The 16,492-nt window shown below is 59.6% G+C and overlaps 3 protein-coding genes across 9 annotated transcripts; 1 reads left to right on the forward strand and 2 right to left on the reverse strand.

Annotated features, from left to right (window-relative positions):
- Positions 1-436: 436 nt before the first annotated feature.
- On the forward strand, positions 437-4,352 carry MPIG6B (megakaryocyte and platelet inhibitory receptor G6b). 4 transcript variants are annotated; one of them, XM_054722118.1, is made up of 7 exons: positions 437-893; positions 1,049-1,144; positions 1,278-1,625; positions 1,771-1,861; positions 2,151-2,191; positions 2,322-2,401; positions 2,529-4,352. In XM_054722118.1, the coding sequence occupies exons 1-7, from the start codon at positions 842-844 to the stop codon at positions 2,631-2,633; spliced, it is 813 nt and encodes a 270-aa protein (XP_054578093.1). In that variant the 5' UTR covers positions 437-841; the 3' UTR covers positions 2,634-4,352. The 4 variants fall into 4 exon arrangements, with proteins under 4 accessions (XP_054578093.1, XP_027989660.2, XP_054578094.1 ...); XM_028133859.2 differs by having other exon boundaries at positions 437-764; XM_054722119.1 differs by having other exon boundaries at positions 437-534.
- A 294-nt stretch (positions 4,353-4,646) lies between these two features.
- On the reverse strand, positions 4,647-7,847 carry DDAH2 (dimethylarginine dimethylaminohydrolase 2). 4 transcript variants are annotated; one of them, XM_008157340.3, is made up of 7 exons: positions 7,630-7,847; positions 6,448-6,809; positions 6,247-6,346; positions 6,045-6,118; positions 5,792-5,911; positions 5,133-5,282; positions 4,647-4,961 (listed from the first exon to the last, which is right to left on the reverse strand). In XM_008157340.3, exons 2-7 carry the CDS (start codon positions 6,742-6,744, stop codon positions 4,845-4,847), a joined length of 858 nt encoding a protein of 285 aa, XP_008155562.1. In that variant the 5' UTR covers positions 6,745-6,809; positions 7,630-7,847; the 3' UTR covers positions 4,647-4,844. The 4 variants fall into 4 exon arrangements, with proteins under 4 accessions (XP_008155562.1, XP_054578092.1, XP_054578091.1 ...); XM_054722117.1 differs by lacking the exon at positions 7,630-7,847 and adding an exon at positions 7,197-7,320; XM_054722116.1 differs by lacking the exon at positions 7,630-7,847 and adding an exon at positions 7,042-7,180.
- Positions 7,848-8,225: 378 nt separating this feature from the next.
- On the reverse strand, positions 8,226-14,171 carry CLIC1 (chloride intracellular channel 1). The gene is made up of 6 exons (XM_008157342.3): positions 13,914-14,171; positions 11,055-11,164; positions 10,731-10,856; positions 10,231-10,337; positions 9,250-9,431; positions 8,226-8,561 (listed from the first exon to the last, which is right to left on the reverse strand). Exons 1-6 carry the CDS (start codon positions 13,950-13,952, stop codon positions 8,400-8,402), a joined length of 726 nt encoding a protein of 241 aa, XP_008155564.2. The 5' UTR covers positions 13,953-14,171; the 3' UTR covers positions 8,226-8,399.
- Between the last annotated feature and the right edge of the window lie 2,321 nt (positions 14,172-16,492).

Below are 16,492 nucleotides of genomic sequence, written 5' to 3' on the forward strand. Positions count from 1 at the left end.
GGGAGAGGGAGGTGGGGCAGGATTGGGTGGAATGTAGGTGAGCCATTTTGGTTCTTGGTTTCAGACCAAGGTGCTCCTCCTGGCGCCCCCCGCCCACAGCCCTGCTTGCCCAGGCCTCTGTTCTCCCAAGAGGCATCACCAAAGGCCCCTGCAATGTTACAGCCCCCCCCCCCCCCCCCCCCCCGCAGCTGCTGGCTCCTGGGAAATAGACAATTAGTGTGGCCCGCGATGACTGCCAATCTTGGATCCCTGGGGCCACTGGTAAAACACGTGGGCAGAGATTTTGGGTGGAAAGAGCCAAATTAATCTCAATTCAGCTCCTATTTGGTCTTCCCAGGCACTGCCCAGCCACAGGATTAGGGAGTAGGGTTTGTGATGTCACCAAGGATGTCTGTGATGTCACAGCAGCAGAGGCCTGGGCGGGGCTGGGCGGGTCTCAGTTGCACCGTCCAGCGAAGGCCAGTGAAGTCCTGGATGCGGAGCGTGTGCACCTGCTCCAAGGGGCCATCCGATCAGAACCTGCGGGTTTGGGAGGTGCGCGGCTGAGGGACCGCGTGGGCACGGAGGCAGGAGGCAGACGCTAACAGGACAGACAGTCAGACAGAGGAAAGTACTGGGTGTTCCGTGCGTCAGCCCTGGTCCCGGGCGTTTTGGGAGTGCGCCTTTGGTTCTCACAAGCCTCTGCAACGCAGGTGCTTTTGTGGCTGAGCCAACAGGCTTGAGAGGTTAGGCGACTTGCTCACAGCACGCAGCCAGCAGTGGAGGTCAGGTTTGGAACCCAGCCGGACCCAGAATTCGTGATGCTCCGACCTGCTCGGCTGCAGGAGTGAAAGCCTGGGAAATGCGGGCGCCAACGGCCGAGCGCGCACCGCAGGGCGCGCTGTTTGAGGGCTGTGAGCTTGCCCCAGTGTTCCCTGAGGGATCCCGCAGAGCTGGCCCCGCCCCCTCTTATCGGAGCCCCCAGACCCGCCGACCCCCGCTCCTCCCCCCGCATTTCCCTCCGGTCTCCTCCGCTGATTCACTCGCCTCCTCTCCCCACCACATCCAGCCATGGCCCTGGTTCTGCCGCTGCTGCCGCTGCTGCTGTGGCGGGTTCAGGGGGACCCCGGGGGCAAGCTGTCGCTGGGGGATCGGCATGAACGAGGCAAGTCTGAGGCCCGGGGCGGGGGCGACTGCGGAGCAGGATGTGTGGGGGAAGATCCTGGACGGCGGGAGAGGGGGTGGGGGTCTCCTCGCCGGTGGACTTGCCCTAACCACCACCCCCCTCGCCGCCCTAGTTTCCTTGGACGGCCGTCCCGGGGACCGGGTGAATCTCTCCTGCGTAGGGGTCTCCCATCCCGACCGCTGGGTCTGGGCGCCCAGCTTCCCGACCTGCAAGGGCCTGACCAAAGGCCGCCGCCCGATCCTGTGGGTCTCTCGGAGCGGGATCCCCACCGTGTCTCCTGTCCAGCCCTTTGCCGGCCGCCTGCGAGCCCTGGACCACCCTGGAATCCGGCGGCTGGAGCTGCTGCTGAGCGCCGGGGACTCGGGCACCTTCATCTGCAGGGGCCTCCACGAGGAGAGCCACACGGTGCTCCGCGTGCTGGGGGACGCGGCCGACTGCAGGGGCTCCGGGCCCAGCCCGGGTAGGTCGTAGCCTGCGCGCGCGGGGGGACTTCAAGCGGACACGCCTCCCCCCTCCGACGGGGAAGGAGCCGTGGCCGGGATTCCAGAGAGGGAGAGCTGCTGTCCGCCCGCGAACCCTGACCACCCCCGTCCCCGTCCCCCCAGGGTCCGTGTATCCCCTGCTCCTGATCCCCCTGCTGGGCGCCGGGCTGGTGCTGGGACTGGGAGCGGCGGGTGCGGTCTGGTGGCAGCGCAGGTGAGCTCGAGAGGCGGGGCCCGAGGCGGGCGGGTTTTCGTAGACAAACGCCGATCTGGAGCCCTGGGTTGTGGTTTGGTTGGAGAATGGGGTGGGGCCACAGGCTGGTGGGTGGAGCCCTGGCTCGGGAAGCTCAGCAGGAGGCAGGATGAGAGCGGGGGCGCAACCGGTCGGGTGGAGCCTGCGTTCCCCTGCGGATCGAACCTGCAAGTTGCAGGGTTGTGGTGAAGAAGCAGGGAGGCGACCCTGGCGGCTCTCAGAGACGATGATTGTTCCACACCCCTGACAGGCGCTCACCCCCACGCCCGCCGCGGCCACTCCCCAGATCTGGTGAGCCTAACTCCCCCTTTCCTTTTCCTACTGCACATCCCGACCCCTCAAGTCCGAGTCTGAGCGCTTGCAGGGAGCAGACGAGGTGGTCACCTTCTCTCAATCCTTCAGCTCTGTCCCCCCCATATAGTCCCACGAGTGAAAGCCGAGCCCCGGAGACCAGCAAAGGCTGAGGAGCCCAAGACTGCGGGGGACCTGGACCAGGAGTCGGTGAGGGCTTGGGGATAGGAGGGGAACCGGGCAGAATCCCTGAGAAAATTGGACAGAGAGAGACAGAGGCCTGGATTGCTAGGGAACCAGACTTCCGAGACACTCTGCCCTCCTCCACACCTTGCAGAGCCTGCTCTACGCAGACCTGGATCGCTCGGCCCTCAGACGGCCCTGCCGGCTGTCCCCAGTGGTCCCTGCTGACTCCTCCACCATCTATGCGGCTGTCGTTTGAAGGAAAGCCCTTCCTCCAAACTTCACAAGCTGGGGGCTCCCAGCTCTCCAGAACTACCCTCTCTGTCTTCGGCTCTCCCGGGGAAATGAAGGCACCATAGGATAGAAATGAGCACTAGACTGGGAGTCGGGAGACCTGGCTCCAGGCTGTCTCTGCCACTGAGCTTCTCCTGCAGCCACCCCACCCACCGCCTAGACCCTCCACGTCTCCTTTACCACTGGTCCCTCTAAAGCTCACAGACCTTTCCCACCTTAAGGCATCAGCCACTCCGAGAGTCGCTCCCTCTCTTCCCTCCCTTCCAGTCTAGCTCCTCGAACCAGGCTCCTCCATGTTCTTCTCCTGCACTCTACGCCCAGGAGGCTGCCAGTGAGGTCCTAACGGCCACATTAGCATTCATCTGGCTTGGCTTGGCTTTTGATCACTCCCTTCTTTAAGCTGTTTTTCTCTCTTTTCTTTTTTTTAAAATATATTTTATTGATTTTTACAGGGAGGAAGGGAGAGGGATAGAGAGTTAGAAACATCGATGAGAGAGTAACATCGATCAGCTGCCTCCTGCACACCCCCTACTGGGGATGTGCCCGCAACCAAGGTACCTGCCCTTGACCGGAATTGAACCTCGGACCCTTCGGTCCGCAGGCCGATGCTCTATCCACTGAGCCAAACCGGTTAGGGCAAAGCTGTTTCTCTTTAATGCTGCTGCCTTCCTTCTGGAATCCTCTTCCTTCCTCCCTCCCGCCACGGTATCCCCACCGTTTAGGTTTGCCCCTTCCTCTTCCTCTTCTGGGAAGTGATCCCCAGTGGCCTCAGCCCTCACCTTGGCAAATGACACCCAGAACTCTCCAGCTCAGCTGTCAGCTGAGAGGTTTCCAAACTGTCCCTCAGACATCCCTGTCTGTCTGGCCCTACACATTTTTCATACAGCATGTCCAAAACGCATTGTCATCTCCAAACCTCCCATCAGTCCTCCTCTGTATTTCCTCTTGATCAACCCTCTTGCCCAGGCCAGAAACTGAGTCATGCAGCATCCTTCCTGTCACACAATGAACCAAGTCCTTCTGTTCTGTTCTAACATCAGTCAAACCCACACCCTTCTTCATGCCCAGCCCTGCCACCTGAGTGTATGCTCCTCGTTTCCCTGGATTACCCAGAAACCCACCTCATCCTTTTTCCCTTGCCCGCCTCCCTGAAGGCAGGTAGATCCTTCCCAAATATAACCTACTTCTGACAGCCTGTATTTCAGATCTGTAGTTTCTTTCCTTAACCGTCAGCCCTGGGCCCAGGGGCCTTGGCTTTGGGTACACAGTACTACGGCACTTCGCCTCCTCTCTAGGCTTATCTGTCACATCACTCACACAACGCCAGCCGTGGAGAAACCCCCGCAGGCCCCAAGCGCTGTGTGCCTCTGTCCGGTGCAATGCCCTCTTCATGGATTACACTTTCCCTTCTCTCCACTGCCTGCCTGCTAGTTCTTACTAATCCTCAGGACTCAGTTCAGTGCCGCCTCTGGGAAGCCATTCCGACCCCTCGCCGCCCTGCACGCATTTTGATGCCCTGGGAGGCCCCTTGTTCTCTCATAGCAGCAGCCTCCTGTGACTTGTTCCCTCACAACCTGTCTTCCGTTGGTAAGCGATGTTCAAGCATTGTGAGTTCCCTGGGAGCAGGAGACTGGCCCTTTTCACATCACTGCTAAGCCTCAGTAAATGAGTGAATAAAAATTAATATTTCTGCAAGTGTTATTTCTTCCTATCAACTATGGGTGGGTTAGTAATCTACCAATCTCTGAATCATCTGAGATTTAGATAAATTCAGCAAGTGACCCACCCGTGCTCTCTCTCCTCCGCCCTGTACATGCTTGCGCCCAAGCACCCATGACACAGGGCTGGGCAATGAGTCAGCGAGAGCCTAATGAGGGTTTGAGGAATGAAAGAGGCCTCCTTCCCTCACTATCCCCAACCTCAGGTTTCGGCCCTGCCCCCGTCCCTCTGCCCCAATAAAACAGTAGTCACAGCCCAGTCTGAAAGGTCAGTTCTATTTTATTAGTTCTGGGAGAGAAGACTCACCCAATGATCTCTATCCTTTTTCCCACACTATGCCCTCCCCCTACCTTGGGACCCTGTTCCCACTATTCACCATCCTTTCTCTAATTCTCCTGCCCCTTCTACTCCCTATACTGCCCTACCCCTGACCAACCAAGACCCCAAGGCCAGGCCCTCAACTGTGGGGGCGTGTGCTGAGTACCAGGCAGAGGGAGCTGAGCCCAGCACCTGCCTTCTCCAGTTCAGAGCAGGACACAGGGACCAGGGTGACGTCGGAGAGCTTCTGCAGTGCCTGCAGGGAGGACATGGGACGGGGAGATGGAGTGAGACAACCACACACCCCTTGCAGCCAGATCAGAATGGTCCCACTCAGGCTTCTAGGTAAGGGCTCCCTCCCTGCTCCTCCCACGAAGGCCTGAGATGCCTTTCTCTGGTTGTTGGTGGAGCTTCTGCCTCCCCTCACCTCCTGGCTGTTGGGCAGGTCCCCCCCTCCACGGTGCAGGAGGAAAGGGGGCACCCCGGGCAACCCAGGGCGCAGAAAGAGACAGTCAGCGGCTGCGTCATCTGGGAGGGTCAGGGAGGCGTAGGGGTGGTCCGTCAGCGCCGCCATGGCCTGGTGTAGAGGAAAGAGGCAGCATTCAAGTCTCAGAGCCTCTGCGCCCCGAGCCTGGCTGCCCCCACCCCCAGGCTGAGTGCTGGGACGGTTACGTTGGTGAAATAATCATGACGCAGCACATACTGCGAGTCAGACACTCTTCTAAGCGCTTGGGTTACCTTTGCTAATTTCCACCTCAGATTCACCTGCAGTCCTCCCACCTGCAACCTCTTCTCCCATCTCCCCTTCTCCAGCCCCCCTATCGGCCCCACCCACCCTTCAAATCACAGCTTAGATGCCCCTCTGGGGATTTGGGAAGACCGTGTAAATGTGAATCGACTGTTCCCTGAGCTCCCATCGCCCAGTCCAGCTACACTCCTTGTTTTCTCAGATGTTTTCTCAGATGACCTGCGCCCTGAGGGCAGGGGCTGGGGCTAATTTTCGGAGCCTCCCAGCCCCGCCTCCCTGGCCCACAGCCACGCCCACGACCCTGGGCCTGGCCCCGCCCCGGCCCCGCCCCTGCTCACCCGGACCGCCTTTTGGGCGGCGTCGCTGCTCCCCGCCACCACCGTGCGGGGTCCCCCCATGCCGCAGAAGCTGCGCAGGTGGCAGGGGCTGGAGACCGGCACAGTGGAGACGGCGAAGTCCTAGGGGGACGAGGGGAAGTCCTCAGGGACCGGGAGGGTGACGGAACACCCTCAACATTTCCCTCCACCGCCCAGCTCTCGGCCTCCCTCCTCGGCGCCCTGCACCCCCTTCCCAAGGCTGGCCGCTCCTCACCCGGAACGTGTCGGCCACGATCTCGGCTCCTCGGTGGTTGGTCCACTTGGAGAGGCCCACGAAAAACTCCCGGCCTGCGCCCCGGAGGCCAAGAGGTTTAAGGGCGGGGCGGGTGGGAAGAGTTGGAACAAGACCCGAGATGGCCCGGTCTCCCAAACTCTGCGTCCCCGTGCCCAGCTCCCGGGACGGGCACCCCGCTCACCGGTGAAGAGGACATCGGTGCCATCCAGCGTCGCGTTCTCGTCCCCCATCTCCACAATCCGGAGCCCCAGGTCCTGGAGGGCTTTGCGGACTCCATCCACCTGAGGGCGAGGGGAGGAGCGGGGCTGAGACATTCCCCCCCAATTCTTCCCTGAAGCCTCGGATGCCCAGCCCCCCCCCCTCCCGCGCCCCCTGGCGTCACCTCTGGCCTGCGGGCAGGACTCCAGGGCCGCGTGATCAGGGCCGTGTCCCCCTGGATCACGGCGGTGTCGCCGAGCAGCGGTCCCAGCGGCAGCGACTCTTCAGGAGGCAGTTCTAGCAGCTGTAGCCCCAACCGCTGCCTCAACTTACCCCCCAGCACCCCGTGCTCCCGCTGTGCTTTAGCCAGGTCCAGGGCAGGGAGGCCAGCCCCCGCACCCTCCCCCGACGCCAGGCTCTCCGGGACCCCGCGGATCAGGGCGTGGGAGCAGCGGCCCAGCCCCTCCCCCGGCGTCCCCATCCCATCCACACAGTCGCCCCTCCGGCAGCGCTGATTTCTCAGTTTCCTCCTTTTACTTCAGCTGTCTGGGAGAGGAGACAGAATGGGGGTGCGGGGGAGAGAAAGAGAACGCCGAGAAGGGCGTGGGAAGGTGGTTAGGAACGGGGGTCTTCCTCCGGCCGCCTCTGGCACCCCTCCCTCTCCTCTCCTCCCCCTGCAGACCTTCCCCGGCTGCCCCCCCAACGCCCGCACCATCGCCATCTGCTGCTCTGGGGGAGTCCGAGGGGCAAGATCAGGACCCCGTCATCCCCCAGACACCTGTTGCCCCCGCCCGGGGGCTTCGTGCGGTTCCTGCCCGGCGCCCCTCTTGGCAGCCGCTAGGATGCGCTCACTCCCCAAAAATGCAGCGGCCCCGCCCCCTTAACCCTCCGCTGCTCGCGCCGTGCAGACCCGAAGTGCGGCGAGGAACCCACTAGGGTTATGGGACAGGAGGCAGCTGGGGAGAGCGCCTGGGGGGTGGAAGTCCAGGGTCCAAACGAGAAAGGGAGAGAGGGGCAAGGAGGGAGGAATTAGAGTCACAGGAGTTAAATATCATCTCCACCCCAGCGGGTCACTCAGCTCCCAGCGCGACCCAGCCTAAAGCAGACCGAGTCCCGGAGGACTGGGAGAGGTCGGAGAGGGAATCTGAGGGCGGGGGAGCGGGGGGCGTGGTTCCGGGGAGCGGGCGCCGCTCCAGGCTCCGGGACCCTGTCCCTTCCCTCCCGCTCTGTCTTCCCCGAAGTCCACCCCCTTCAGCTCCGCAACTCAAACGCCGCCCCCCCCCACTCTGTCCGGCGCAGGCACGGGCCCGGTACCCCGATTCCGGCCCCAACACAGTCCGGGGAACACCGCCCGCTCCAGACTCACCTCCAGCGCCCACCCCTACTCCTGCCGTTCTGAGATCTTGGCTGGGGTCCCAACCCCCGCGAGGACTGAGTTGGTGGAGAGGAGTCCTGCTCGTCAAGCCTCGGGGGCTGGAGCTTTCGCGGCGCGGAGCCCCTGGGTAGGCGAGGGCCGGGGCCGCGGTGGGGCAGGGGCTCGGCGGTCTGGCGGCTCCGGGGCATTGTCTGAGCGGGACAGGGCCGGGCTCCGCAGACCACGCCCATCCGCCCCGCGACGCCGCGCCCACTCCACCCGGGCTGCGCCCCCCTTCTCAGAACTCGGCCCCGCCCGGCGAGTAGCTCAGGCCCACCCAGACATGGCCGCCCCTTAGGCTGGGCAGCAACCGCAGCAGGGACCCACAAGACAAGGCGACAATGGGTTGGCGGTAAAAATGGCAAAATCACCGCAAGCACCTTCTTCTAATTCCTGGCTTCTGCCGGAGCTCAAGGTCACGGACCCACCCGGCATTCGCGTTACCCACATTTCGAGCCCCCTTTGTGTAATTACAACACTAGGTTTTCATTCTGTATTTTATTACTGAAATACATTGTCCCACCAATCAATCCCACCCCGCCCCGCGGTCAAAATCTCACCAGATCCCCCATCCTTCCCTTCCCCCCGGGCAGGCCTGCACAGGTCTCCAGCATTCACCCCACTGCACATTTTGGAGTGTGTGCCTCGGGTGGCCAGGGGACACCACCCGGGGCCTTTGTGGGGGAAATGGAGGGCAGGGGCAGAGGGAGCCCCGAAGGAGCTTATTTGAGGGCCTTGGCCACTTGCTCATAGGCCAGCTCAATCTCCTCATCGTCGGGACAGGTGGAGGCGAACTCTTCGCGCGCATAGGCATTGCGCAAGTACCGATGCACTCCACGGAACCCCTCGGGGATGGCGAACCCGCGGTACTTCTTACACACCACCTGCGGGGGGGGGGGGGGGGGGGAGAGGAGAGGAACACACGTTAGCCTCCGGGGAGCCGAGTGGCTGCGCCGCTGCGGTCTTTCTCTCACCACTGAGTAACCGGCCAGGGCGCCAGCCTTCTTGGCCGGGCGTTAAGTCGCCACCATCTAGCTTTTCCTGTGACTCCTACCTGCCCCGTGAGTCATCTTCTCCAACTGGCCTTCTTAGCTCTTCACTGTGGTATACTGTCTTCACTTCTCCTCTCTCCTTACTGATAACAAGCCCCGTTCAGACCAATTCCAATGGCACTACTTTTCTCCTCTTGGTTTGATTGAGCTATCATTCACAAACGATTAAATTTTTCTCTTGAAATTTCCACAGCGACTTTTCTCTTGGTTTCATTTGGGGCAAGGACTAATCATCACACAACTTTGCCTTTCAGAGTTGAATAGGCAGCTCTGTGGCAGACTAACGTCGAGGCCGATTCCACAAACTAAAACCATAGCTTTAGGCTGCGACAAAAGATGGGAACCAACAGTTTTCATCTTCCACAAGCAACAGTCTTGTGGGCAATGACCGCTGAGAGGAAGGGGTGCATCTACTGTTAGTGGCCATCCACAGAGCCCGCCCAGAGAAAGAGACCGCCTTTGGAGTGGTGGTCCTGGGCGGCCACCCCAGCCGCTCCCCTCCCCCACCATGGCCACCCACCTGCACAATGTGGAGCTTTGGCAGCAGGTTACAGTCAGCCAGAGTGAGCTCATTTCCATCCAGAAACTTCCTCTGAGAGATGCCCTCGTCCTCAGCACTGGTCTCGTCCACTTCCTCCGGGAGGGGGGACGCCAGGTAATTGTCTAACACTTTCAGGGCTTTCAGGAGCCCCTTCTCCAGGTCTGCACAGAGAGGGCATGGGCAAGAGCTCGGATGACTGACAGAGTTCAGGGCAGGTTGCTGAGAGGGTGAATACTAATGCTGCGGCCAGTCCAAATGAACAACAGCTATGTCCTCAGCTTTCTGTTACTGTAAGCACTTTATATACAAAAACTCATTTAATTCTCACATCAACCCACAAAATAGGTATTGTCCTCGTTTTATAGCTCTGGAAATAGATTTATGGAGAGGTTAAATGAATTGCCCGAAGTCACCCAGCTAGTAGGATCTGTACTCAGGTAATCTGGATCTAGAGTCACTGTTCTTTTTTTTTAATTTTAATTTTTAATATATTTTATTGATTTCAGAGAGGAAAGGAGAGGGAGAGAGATAGAAATATCAATGATGGGAGAAAATCATTGATTGGCTGCCTCCTGCACTCCCTACACTGGAGATCAAGCCCACAACCTGGGCATGTGACCTTGACCAGAATCGAACCCGGGGCCCTTGAATCCAATATCTGTTGAGACAAACCGGCTAGGGCTAGAGTCACTGTTCTTAAGCACAACCCTGTTCTGCCAGAAAACAGGCCAGCAGCCAAGCCAACCCAGTTAACGACCCCAGTCGAGCAGAAGAGGCCAGGGGAGAAATGAGAGGTGCTCGAAAGAGTCGTGGCCAACGAGAATGCAAGGAGAGATGGGGGTTAAGCCAGAACGTCGCCCTTGACGTGGAGATCTGAATGTCTAAGTGCTCCAAATGCCTCCCACGCCCTGGATCCTCTCGTTCCTTCTGGGACCCAGGCCTCTGGCCCACAGGACTCACTGTCATTGAGTGCTGGGTTTGAGTTCTTGATGTAGGCAGAAAATTTGGCAAATATGTCCAGGCCAGCTGTGTTTGATTCAGGGTTCAGAGCTGCCAGCTTGGGGTACCTGAAAGCCAACGGGAGAAATGAGAAATCTTCCTGGGAGGAGCCTCAGCCCCCTGCCTCAGCCCCTAAGAGACCATCTGGTTTATTTTTTAATCCTCACCCCAAGGAGTGAGGACATTTTTCCCATTGATTTTCAGAGAGAGTGGAAGGGAGGGGGAGGGGCAGAAAGAGAGAAAAAAAAAGAAACATCTATGTGAGAGAGACACATCGATTAGTTGCCTCCTGCTCGCCAGGGATTGAACCTGCAACCCAGGTACATGCCCTTGACCAGGAATCGAACCTGGTTCTTGGGCTGACACTCTAACCACTGAGTAACCGACCAGGGCGCCATCTGTTTTTTATTTCTTCAGCGCCTCCCAGCTCCCCCCAACCCCCCTTCCAAGTGCCCCAATACCTGGGAGGACACAGCACTGCCTCCAGAAATTCCTCAATCTTGTTGGTGTCTGTGTGCACCTCGGTGCCATACAACAGGAAAGGGAGCTGCCCTCCCGGGCACAGCTTCTGCACTGTCTCGGTTCGCCTGTAGGAGAGAGGCCCAGCATCGGGACAGGAAAAGGGGGCAGAGAGAACCAGAAAAGGGAGATGGAGGGATGTGGGAAGAGAAAGGGGCCCTTGGGAGAAAGGAAAAAGTTCAGGATGGAAGACTCGGGTGACTGAATGTGTGTGTATGTTTATGTGTGAGCACAAAGGGTGTTTCGAGGAACAGACGTGGGCCTACCTCTTGGTGTCAACAGTGGTGACGTTGAAGGTGACTCCCTTGAGCCAGAGCACCATGAACAGTCTCTGGGAGAAGGGGCAGTTCCCAATCTTGGCTCCGTCACTGCCAGCCTGAGAGCAAGCCCACCTCAAGTTAGGCCTGGTGCACCCCACCAACCCCAGCCATTCTGGGCACATCCTATTCCCCCCCCCCCCCCCCCCCCGCCCACCCCACCCCCCGCCGCCACACACGTCTCTCTAGAACTGGGTTCTCCACCCTGGGCTCGGTCAAATCTAGAGCAGATCAGCGGAAACATTTTGTACAAAGGTTGGCTTCTGGTTTTCCAATTACTTAAGTACAGGCGAGAGGAGGGCAGAGGGACGGCCTTGGAGAAATGAAAGGATCTGGACCCGGAGCGGGAAGACTAACAGCGTAGTTTGGTTAGTACTCGAAGTCCTTTACACACACAAACTCATCTTAATGCCCAGCCCAGCCCATGCAGTGGCCCCAGAGCGGGACTTTGGTGAGGCCAGAGATGCAGGCTAGCGGCCTGGGTTCGGATAGGAGCGGAGCCTGAGGCCGAGGGGCGGGGCAGGGCCTGCAAGCAGAGCCTGGTTCTCGGTACCTCCACCCGCGCTGTTTCTGGGCAGCTGCGGGAGTCAGGGGCTCACAGCCTCGCCCTAGAGCTGGAGAGGGGCTGCTCTCTAATTGGCAAGTGGTGACCTCATCCCTCAAGGGACACCTCCCCCTGGGCTCGGGGTGATTCATTTCATCGGTGTCTCCAGCCTTAGCAGCTTCCTTCCTGCCGAGGAGTGGGGGCAGGGCCTGTGAGGGGGACCGGAGGTAAAGGCCCCCTTCCTCTTCCCCGCATCGCCTGCTGGGTCTCCCGCACAACTCCTCTGGCTGCAGGACCCTCCTCACCAGGACCCAGGGCCAGAACCTCTGCAGCACACTCACCCGAGAGTAAAAATAGCCCCTGAGGCGAGTGTGAGAGAGAGGTGGGACCACACCTGGGGCCGGCCGGCACTTCACTGAGTGAGGGGACGGAATGGCCGCCCGAGAAGTCAAGCATAAAGCCGAGGGAGAAACAGGCAGGAACACACAAAGACAAGACGAACAAAAGGGGGGAGCGGAGAGAAAGGAAGCAGGAAGGGGAGGGGGTGGAGAGACTTGGCAGACAGAAGACGGAGTCCGCCAGGGGAAGGAGGGCGACGAGATGAGGTGCAGAGAGGGAGAGGCACGGCCCTAGTGGGGAAGGGAGCAGGGGGGAACGGATCGGTGAAGGCCCCGGCCTGCGGTTGTTGCTGTTGTTTTTTAATTGATTTGAGAGAGAGAGGAAATGGGGGGGGGGGGGGAGAAGAGAGAAACATCCATGTGTTGGTCCACTCATTTATTCATTCATTGGTTGATTCTTGTATGTGCCCTGACCGTGATCGAACCTGCAACCTTGGTGTATTCGGACAACACTAACCAACTGAGCACCTGGCCAGGTCTGGCCTGCGGTTTTGATACCCAAATGCTATGGCCACGTCTCCGCATCCACACCCAGGAGAGGAGAGTTGGGGCAATTCTTTCTCTCCTGCTTCTACAACCTCTGGACGCTAACGCCCTAGCCCAGCCTCCCCCGGGTCTGATCTCTCACCCAGCCTGGACTCCATCTCCGCCCTTCCTCTCGCTCCCAGCCCCAGCCCTTCGCCACCATCCTCTGCAGCAGCTTCTGCACTCCACTCCGCTCCCCCGTGTCTTCAGCCCACGTTCCCAGTGGGCCTCTTCCCGCTCCCAGGCCTCCCTACCACACCCACTCACACCCACTCACACCCACTCACACTCACACACCCCACTCACACCCCCACTCACACTCACATACCCCCACTCACACCCACTCACACACTCACACACACATACCCCCACTCACACCCACACCCACTCACACTCACATACCCCCACTCACACCCCCACTCACACTCACATACCCCCACTCACACCCACTCACACACTCACACACACATACCCCCACTCACACCCACACCCACTCACACTCACACACCCCACTCACACCCCCACTTCACACTCACATACCCCCACTCACACCCACACCCACTCACACACACACTCACACCCACACTCACACCCACACCCACTCACACACACATACCCCCACTCACACCCACACCCACTCACATACCCCCACTCACACCCACACCCACCCACACCCACTCACATACCCCCACTCACACCCACACCCACTCACACACACATACCCCCACTCACACCCACACCCACTCACACTCACATACCCCCACTCACACCCACACCCACTCACACTCACATACCCCCACTCACACCCACACCCACTCACACCCACTCACACTCACATACACACACACCCCCACTCACACATACATCCACTCACACACACTCACACACACACCCCACTCACACTTACACCCCCCACTCACACATACATCCACTCACTCACACACACAGACACACACACACCCACCCACACACACACACACACACTTCTCCAAGTCTCCCCCTGCCCCTCACCCTCCTAAGGCCGCCTGTGCTGGTGTTTTCCTCTGTTCCTCCCACACCCTCCTGCCCTCCTTCCCTCCTGCCCTCCTGCCCTCCTTCCCTCGGCCTGTGCCCCCCCCGGACCCCTCCCCTTTCTCTACCGTGTGGTCCTTCCGGCTGGTGGCAACTCGCACTTGTACAAACTTCCCAGGGTTGAGCCTAGAATTCTCTCTCCGCCACGTCAATCGCCGTCCCCTGCGGAACCGGCCCTCCCTCCCATCCCGAAGCTGCAGGTGGCGGGGCGGGCGGCGGAGGGGGCCGGGGGCGGGCCGGCCGGAGGGCGAGGGGCCGGGGGAGGCTCACCTTCACGAACAGCTCGACCTGCGGCTGCTCCTCGGCCATGGTTGCGACGGGGACCAGGAAGCGGCCGTCGCGGGGAGCTGGGCGGGGCCGGAGGGCGGGTCTCTGGGCGGAGGTCCCGGGCCCGGGCCCGACGCCCCTCGGCACCGCACTAGCCGGGTCGGACCGGACCGCTCGCGCCACACTCGGCCGCCCACCAGCCCGCGACCTCGCCCGGCTCCCGCGGCTGGTCCGCTCCCGGATCGAGGCGCTGACTCACGGGCCGGCCCCGCCTGGAACCTGGGGAGGGGACGAGGGGCGGGCCCGCGCCCCGGGAGGGGGCCGGGAGGTGGGGAGAGCCTCGGTCCCCCGGAGGGAAGGAGGCGCGGGCCCAGTTCCCGGCTCCATCAGGCGGGACTCCCCACCCCGCCCTCCCGGGAGCTGGGCGCCCACAGGGTGGCCCCGGAGGCCCCGGGAACTCAGGGAGACTTTAGGACGGTGGTCCGTCGTTTATGCCTTTTTCCGAGCTCCTTCCAGATTTCAGTCCCGGTTCCAGGATGGGGGGGAGAGTGGTGAAAGGTGGGGAGACACCAGACCTGTGCTGGGAACCCGAGGCCGAGCGCACCCCTGGGGGAGGTCTGCTCCCTCTGAAGCCCTCTTTGGGGACACACGTGGATAGGGCCGAGGGGAGTAGCCCTTGCCCGCCCAGCCACCTTGATTGTGGAGGTCTGTGAACTATGACCTGCTGAAAAACAGCCCAAGAACATGTGCTCCGACCTGGGTGCCTTCCAGCCCCTGCATCTGACTCCTATCCAGCCCCCTTCTTCTTCCTCATCCACCTGTCTAACAAAGACCACAGTTCCAGGAGAGCTTGGTGGAGTGCAAGGACACAGGAGCAAAAGAAAGCCTGAGACGTGAAAAGATGGAGGAACTTGGGCATGAGTGGGGCGGGTGACAGGGCGCTGGAGACCAGCAGTTAGTGGTTTCCTCTCCTGCTTCCCCTTCTGTGGGTTTGCGCCTGGGGGGGGGGGGGGGGGGGCGCCGGGTTTGCTAATCTTTCCTCCCAGGGAGGGCATGGATACGTTGTAACATCCTATAATGAGGTAGAATGATTCCTAAGTAAAGAGGATTCCTTCCATGGTAACCCTCAAACCTGCACACAGGACCCCTTCCAGCTGAGGGAGGCACAGCAGCCCTATTCCCAGGTCCTCTTGTGCTCCAGCTTGTCAGTGTCCCCCAGAGAGGCTGCCCCACAAAGATGTCCCCTCAAGCAAGTGGGGCCAGCCCGGAACCCAAGCAGGTTTGGCGACTTCTCCCGCCTCTTTTCTTTCCTGCCGCTTTATGGCTAGAGCCGCCTTGGTCATCAATATTGACTTTGGCCTCTGGCGTGGCTATCCACAAGGTACGTTTTGCCTTAATCTCCCAGATGACGGGTGATGCTGCCCTCTCCTGGTACCATCCAGCAATGCCCCAAATCCTGCTTCAGAGGTCTCCCCCCCCCCCCCCCGCCCCCCATTTCATCTGCTTGCCCCCGATTTTCTCCTGTCTCAGTATCTCCCCTTTCCTTTTCTGGGCAGGTTTTTCTTTCCACTCTCTCCCCTTCCGGGGCTTGGTAAACCAGTCCCTAATCTCTCCCACCCCAGATTGGAAGGTGTCCCTCCCAGACACTCCTCGGACACGCCTCACAGCCTTCTCCAGGTTTCCATAGTTCCATTGCTCAACAGTTTGCCAAGGGTAACCATTAACCTTGCCCTTAACTAGCTTCCCCGCCTATCTCGATAGAGGGGATTCTCCAATCATTGTTTAGAGAGCCAGGTTACCCCACCATCTTTCCTAGTCTTGGGTGGGATCTCCCAATCTCAGAGCACCCAGGACAAAGCTGGGAGGAATATGGATCTTAAGGGATCTGTTTCTTTTTTGTGTGTGGTTTTTTTTTGTTTGTTTCTTAAAGGTATGCATTTGTTTATTTCTGTTCACAATCTCCTTGCTTCTCCTACACTCACACACACTCAAAAGTTAGCTTCATGGAGCTCAGACTTATGTTCATTACTTTGAGTCCACCCCCCAGAGTAGGCACTACATAGTTGCTGTAGGAATGAATGACACCCCTCTGTCCTTACAGGGTGTGTGTACACAGGGGTTGGGCATGTCCCCAAAGGAGTGTAGGTGTTCTTATCAGGTCTACTCTGTCAGGATTGGGTGCAATTCCAACGCTTTCACTTCGGGGTGGGGTGGGCCTGAAATTATAAATTAGGCCCTGTAGTGGCCCCGTGGGGTGTTCATACACTGTACCCAGGAAATCCGCAGAGGAGGGCTGAGATACGAGTCTCACTTAATTTCTGCTTATTTATTTATAACACTCACACAGCTCTTACTACGTTTGCCAGGCACTGTTCTAAGCTCTTTATAAATAAACCAAGAGGAACAAATATTAACTTAGAGTTGTTGACACAGTTGAATTGCTGTTGCTTATCTCCACTCTCCGGAAAAAACAATGCGCCTCTGGCCCTTTAAAGTCGTTCTCCCCGCCAGATTCCCCCTCCCCCGGCAAAGCCCCTGGAACAGTTTCCGAGGCTAGGACTCCAGCACGGCTTCCGGCCTCC

The sequence above is a fragment of the Eptesicus fuscus genome, chromosome 10 (genome assembly GCF_027574615.1).
Source record: "Eptesicus fuscus isolate TK198812 chromosome 10, DD_ASM_mEF_20220401, whole genome shotgun sequence".
NCBI lineage: Eukaryota > Metazoa > Chordata > Mammalia > Chiroptera > Vespertilionidae > Eptesicus > Eptesicus fuscus.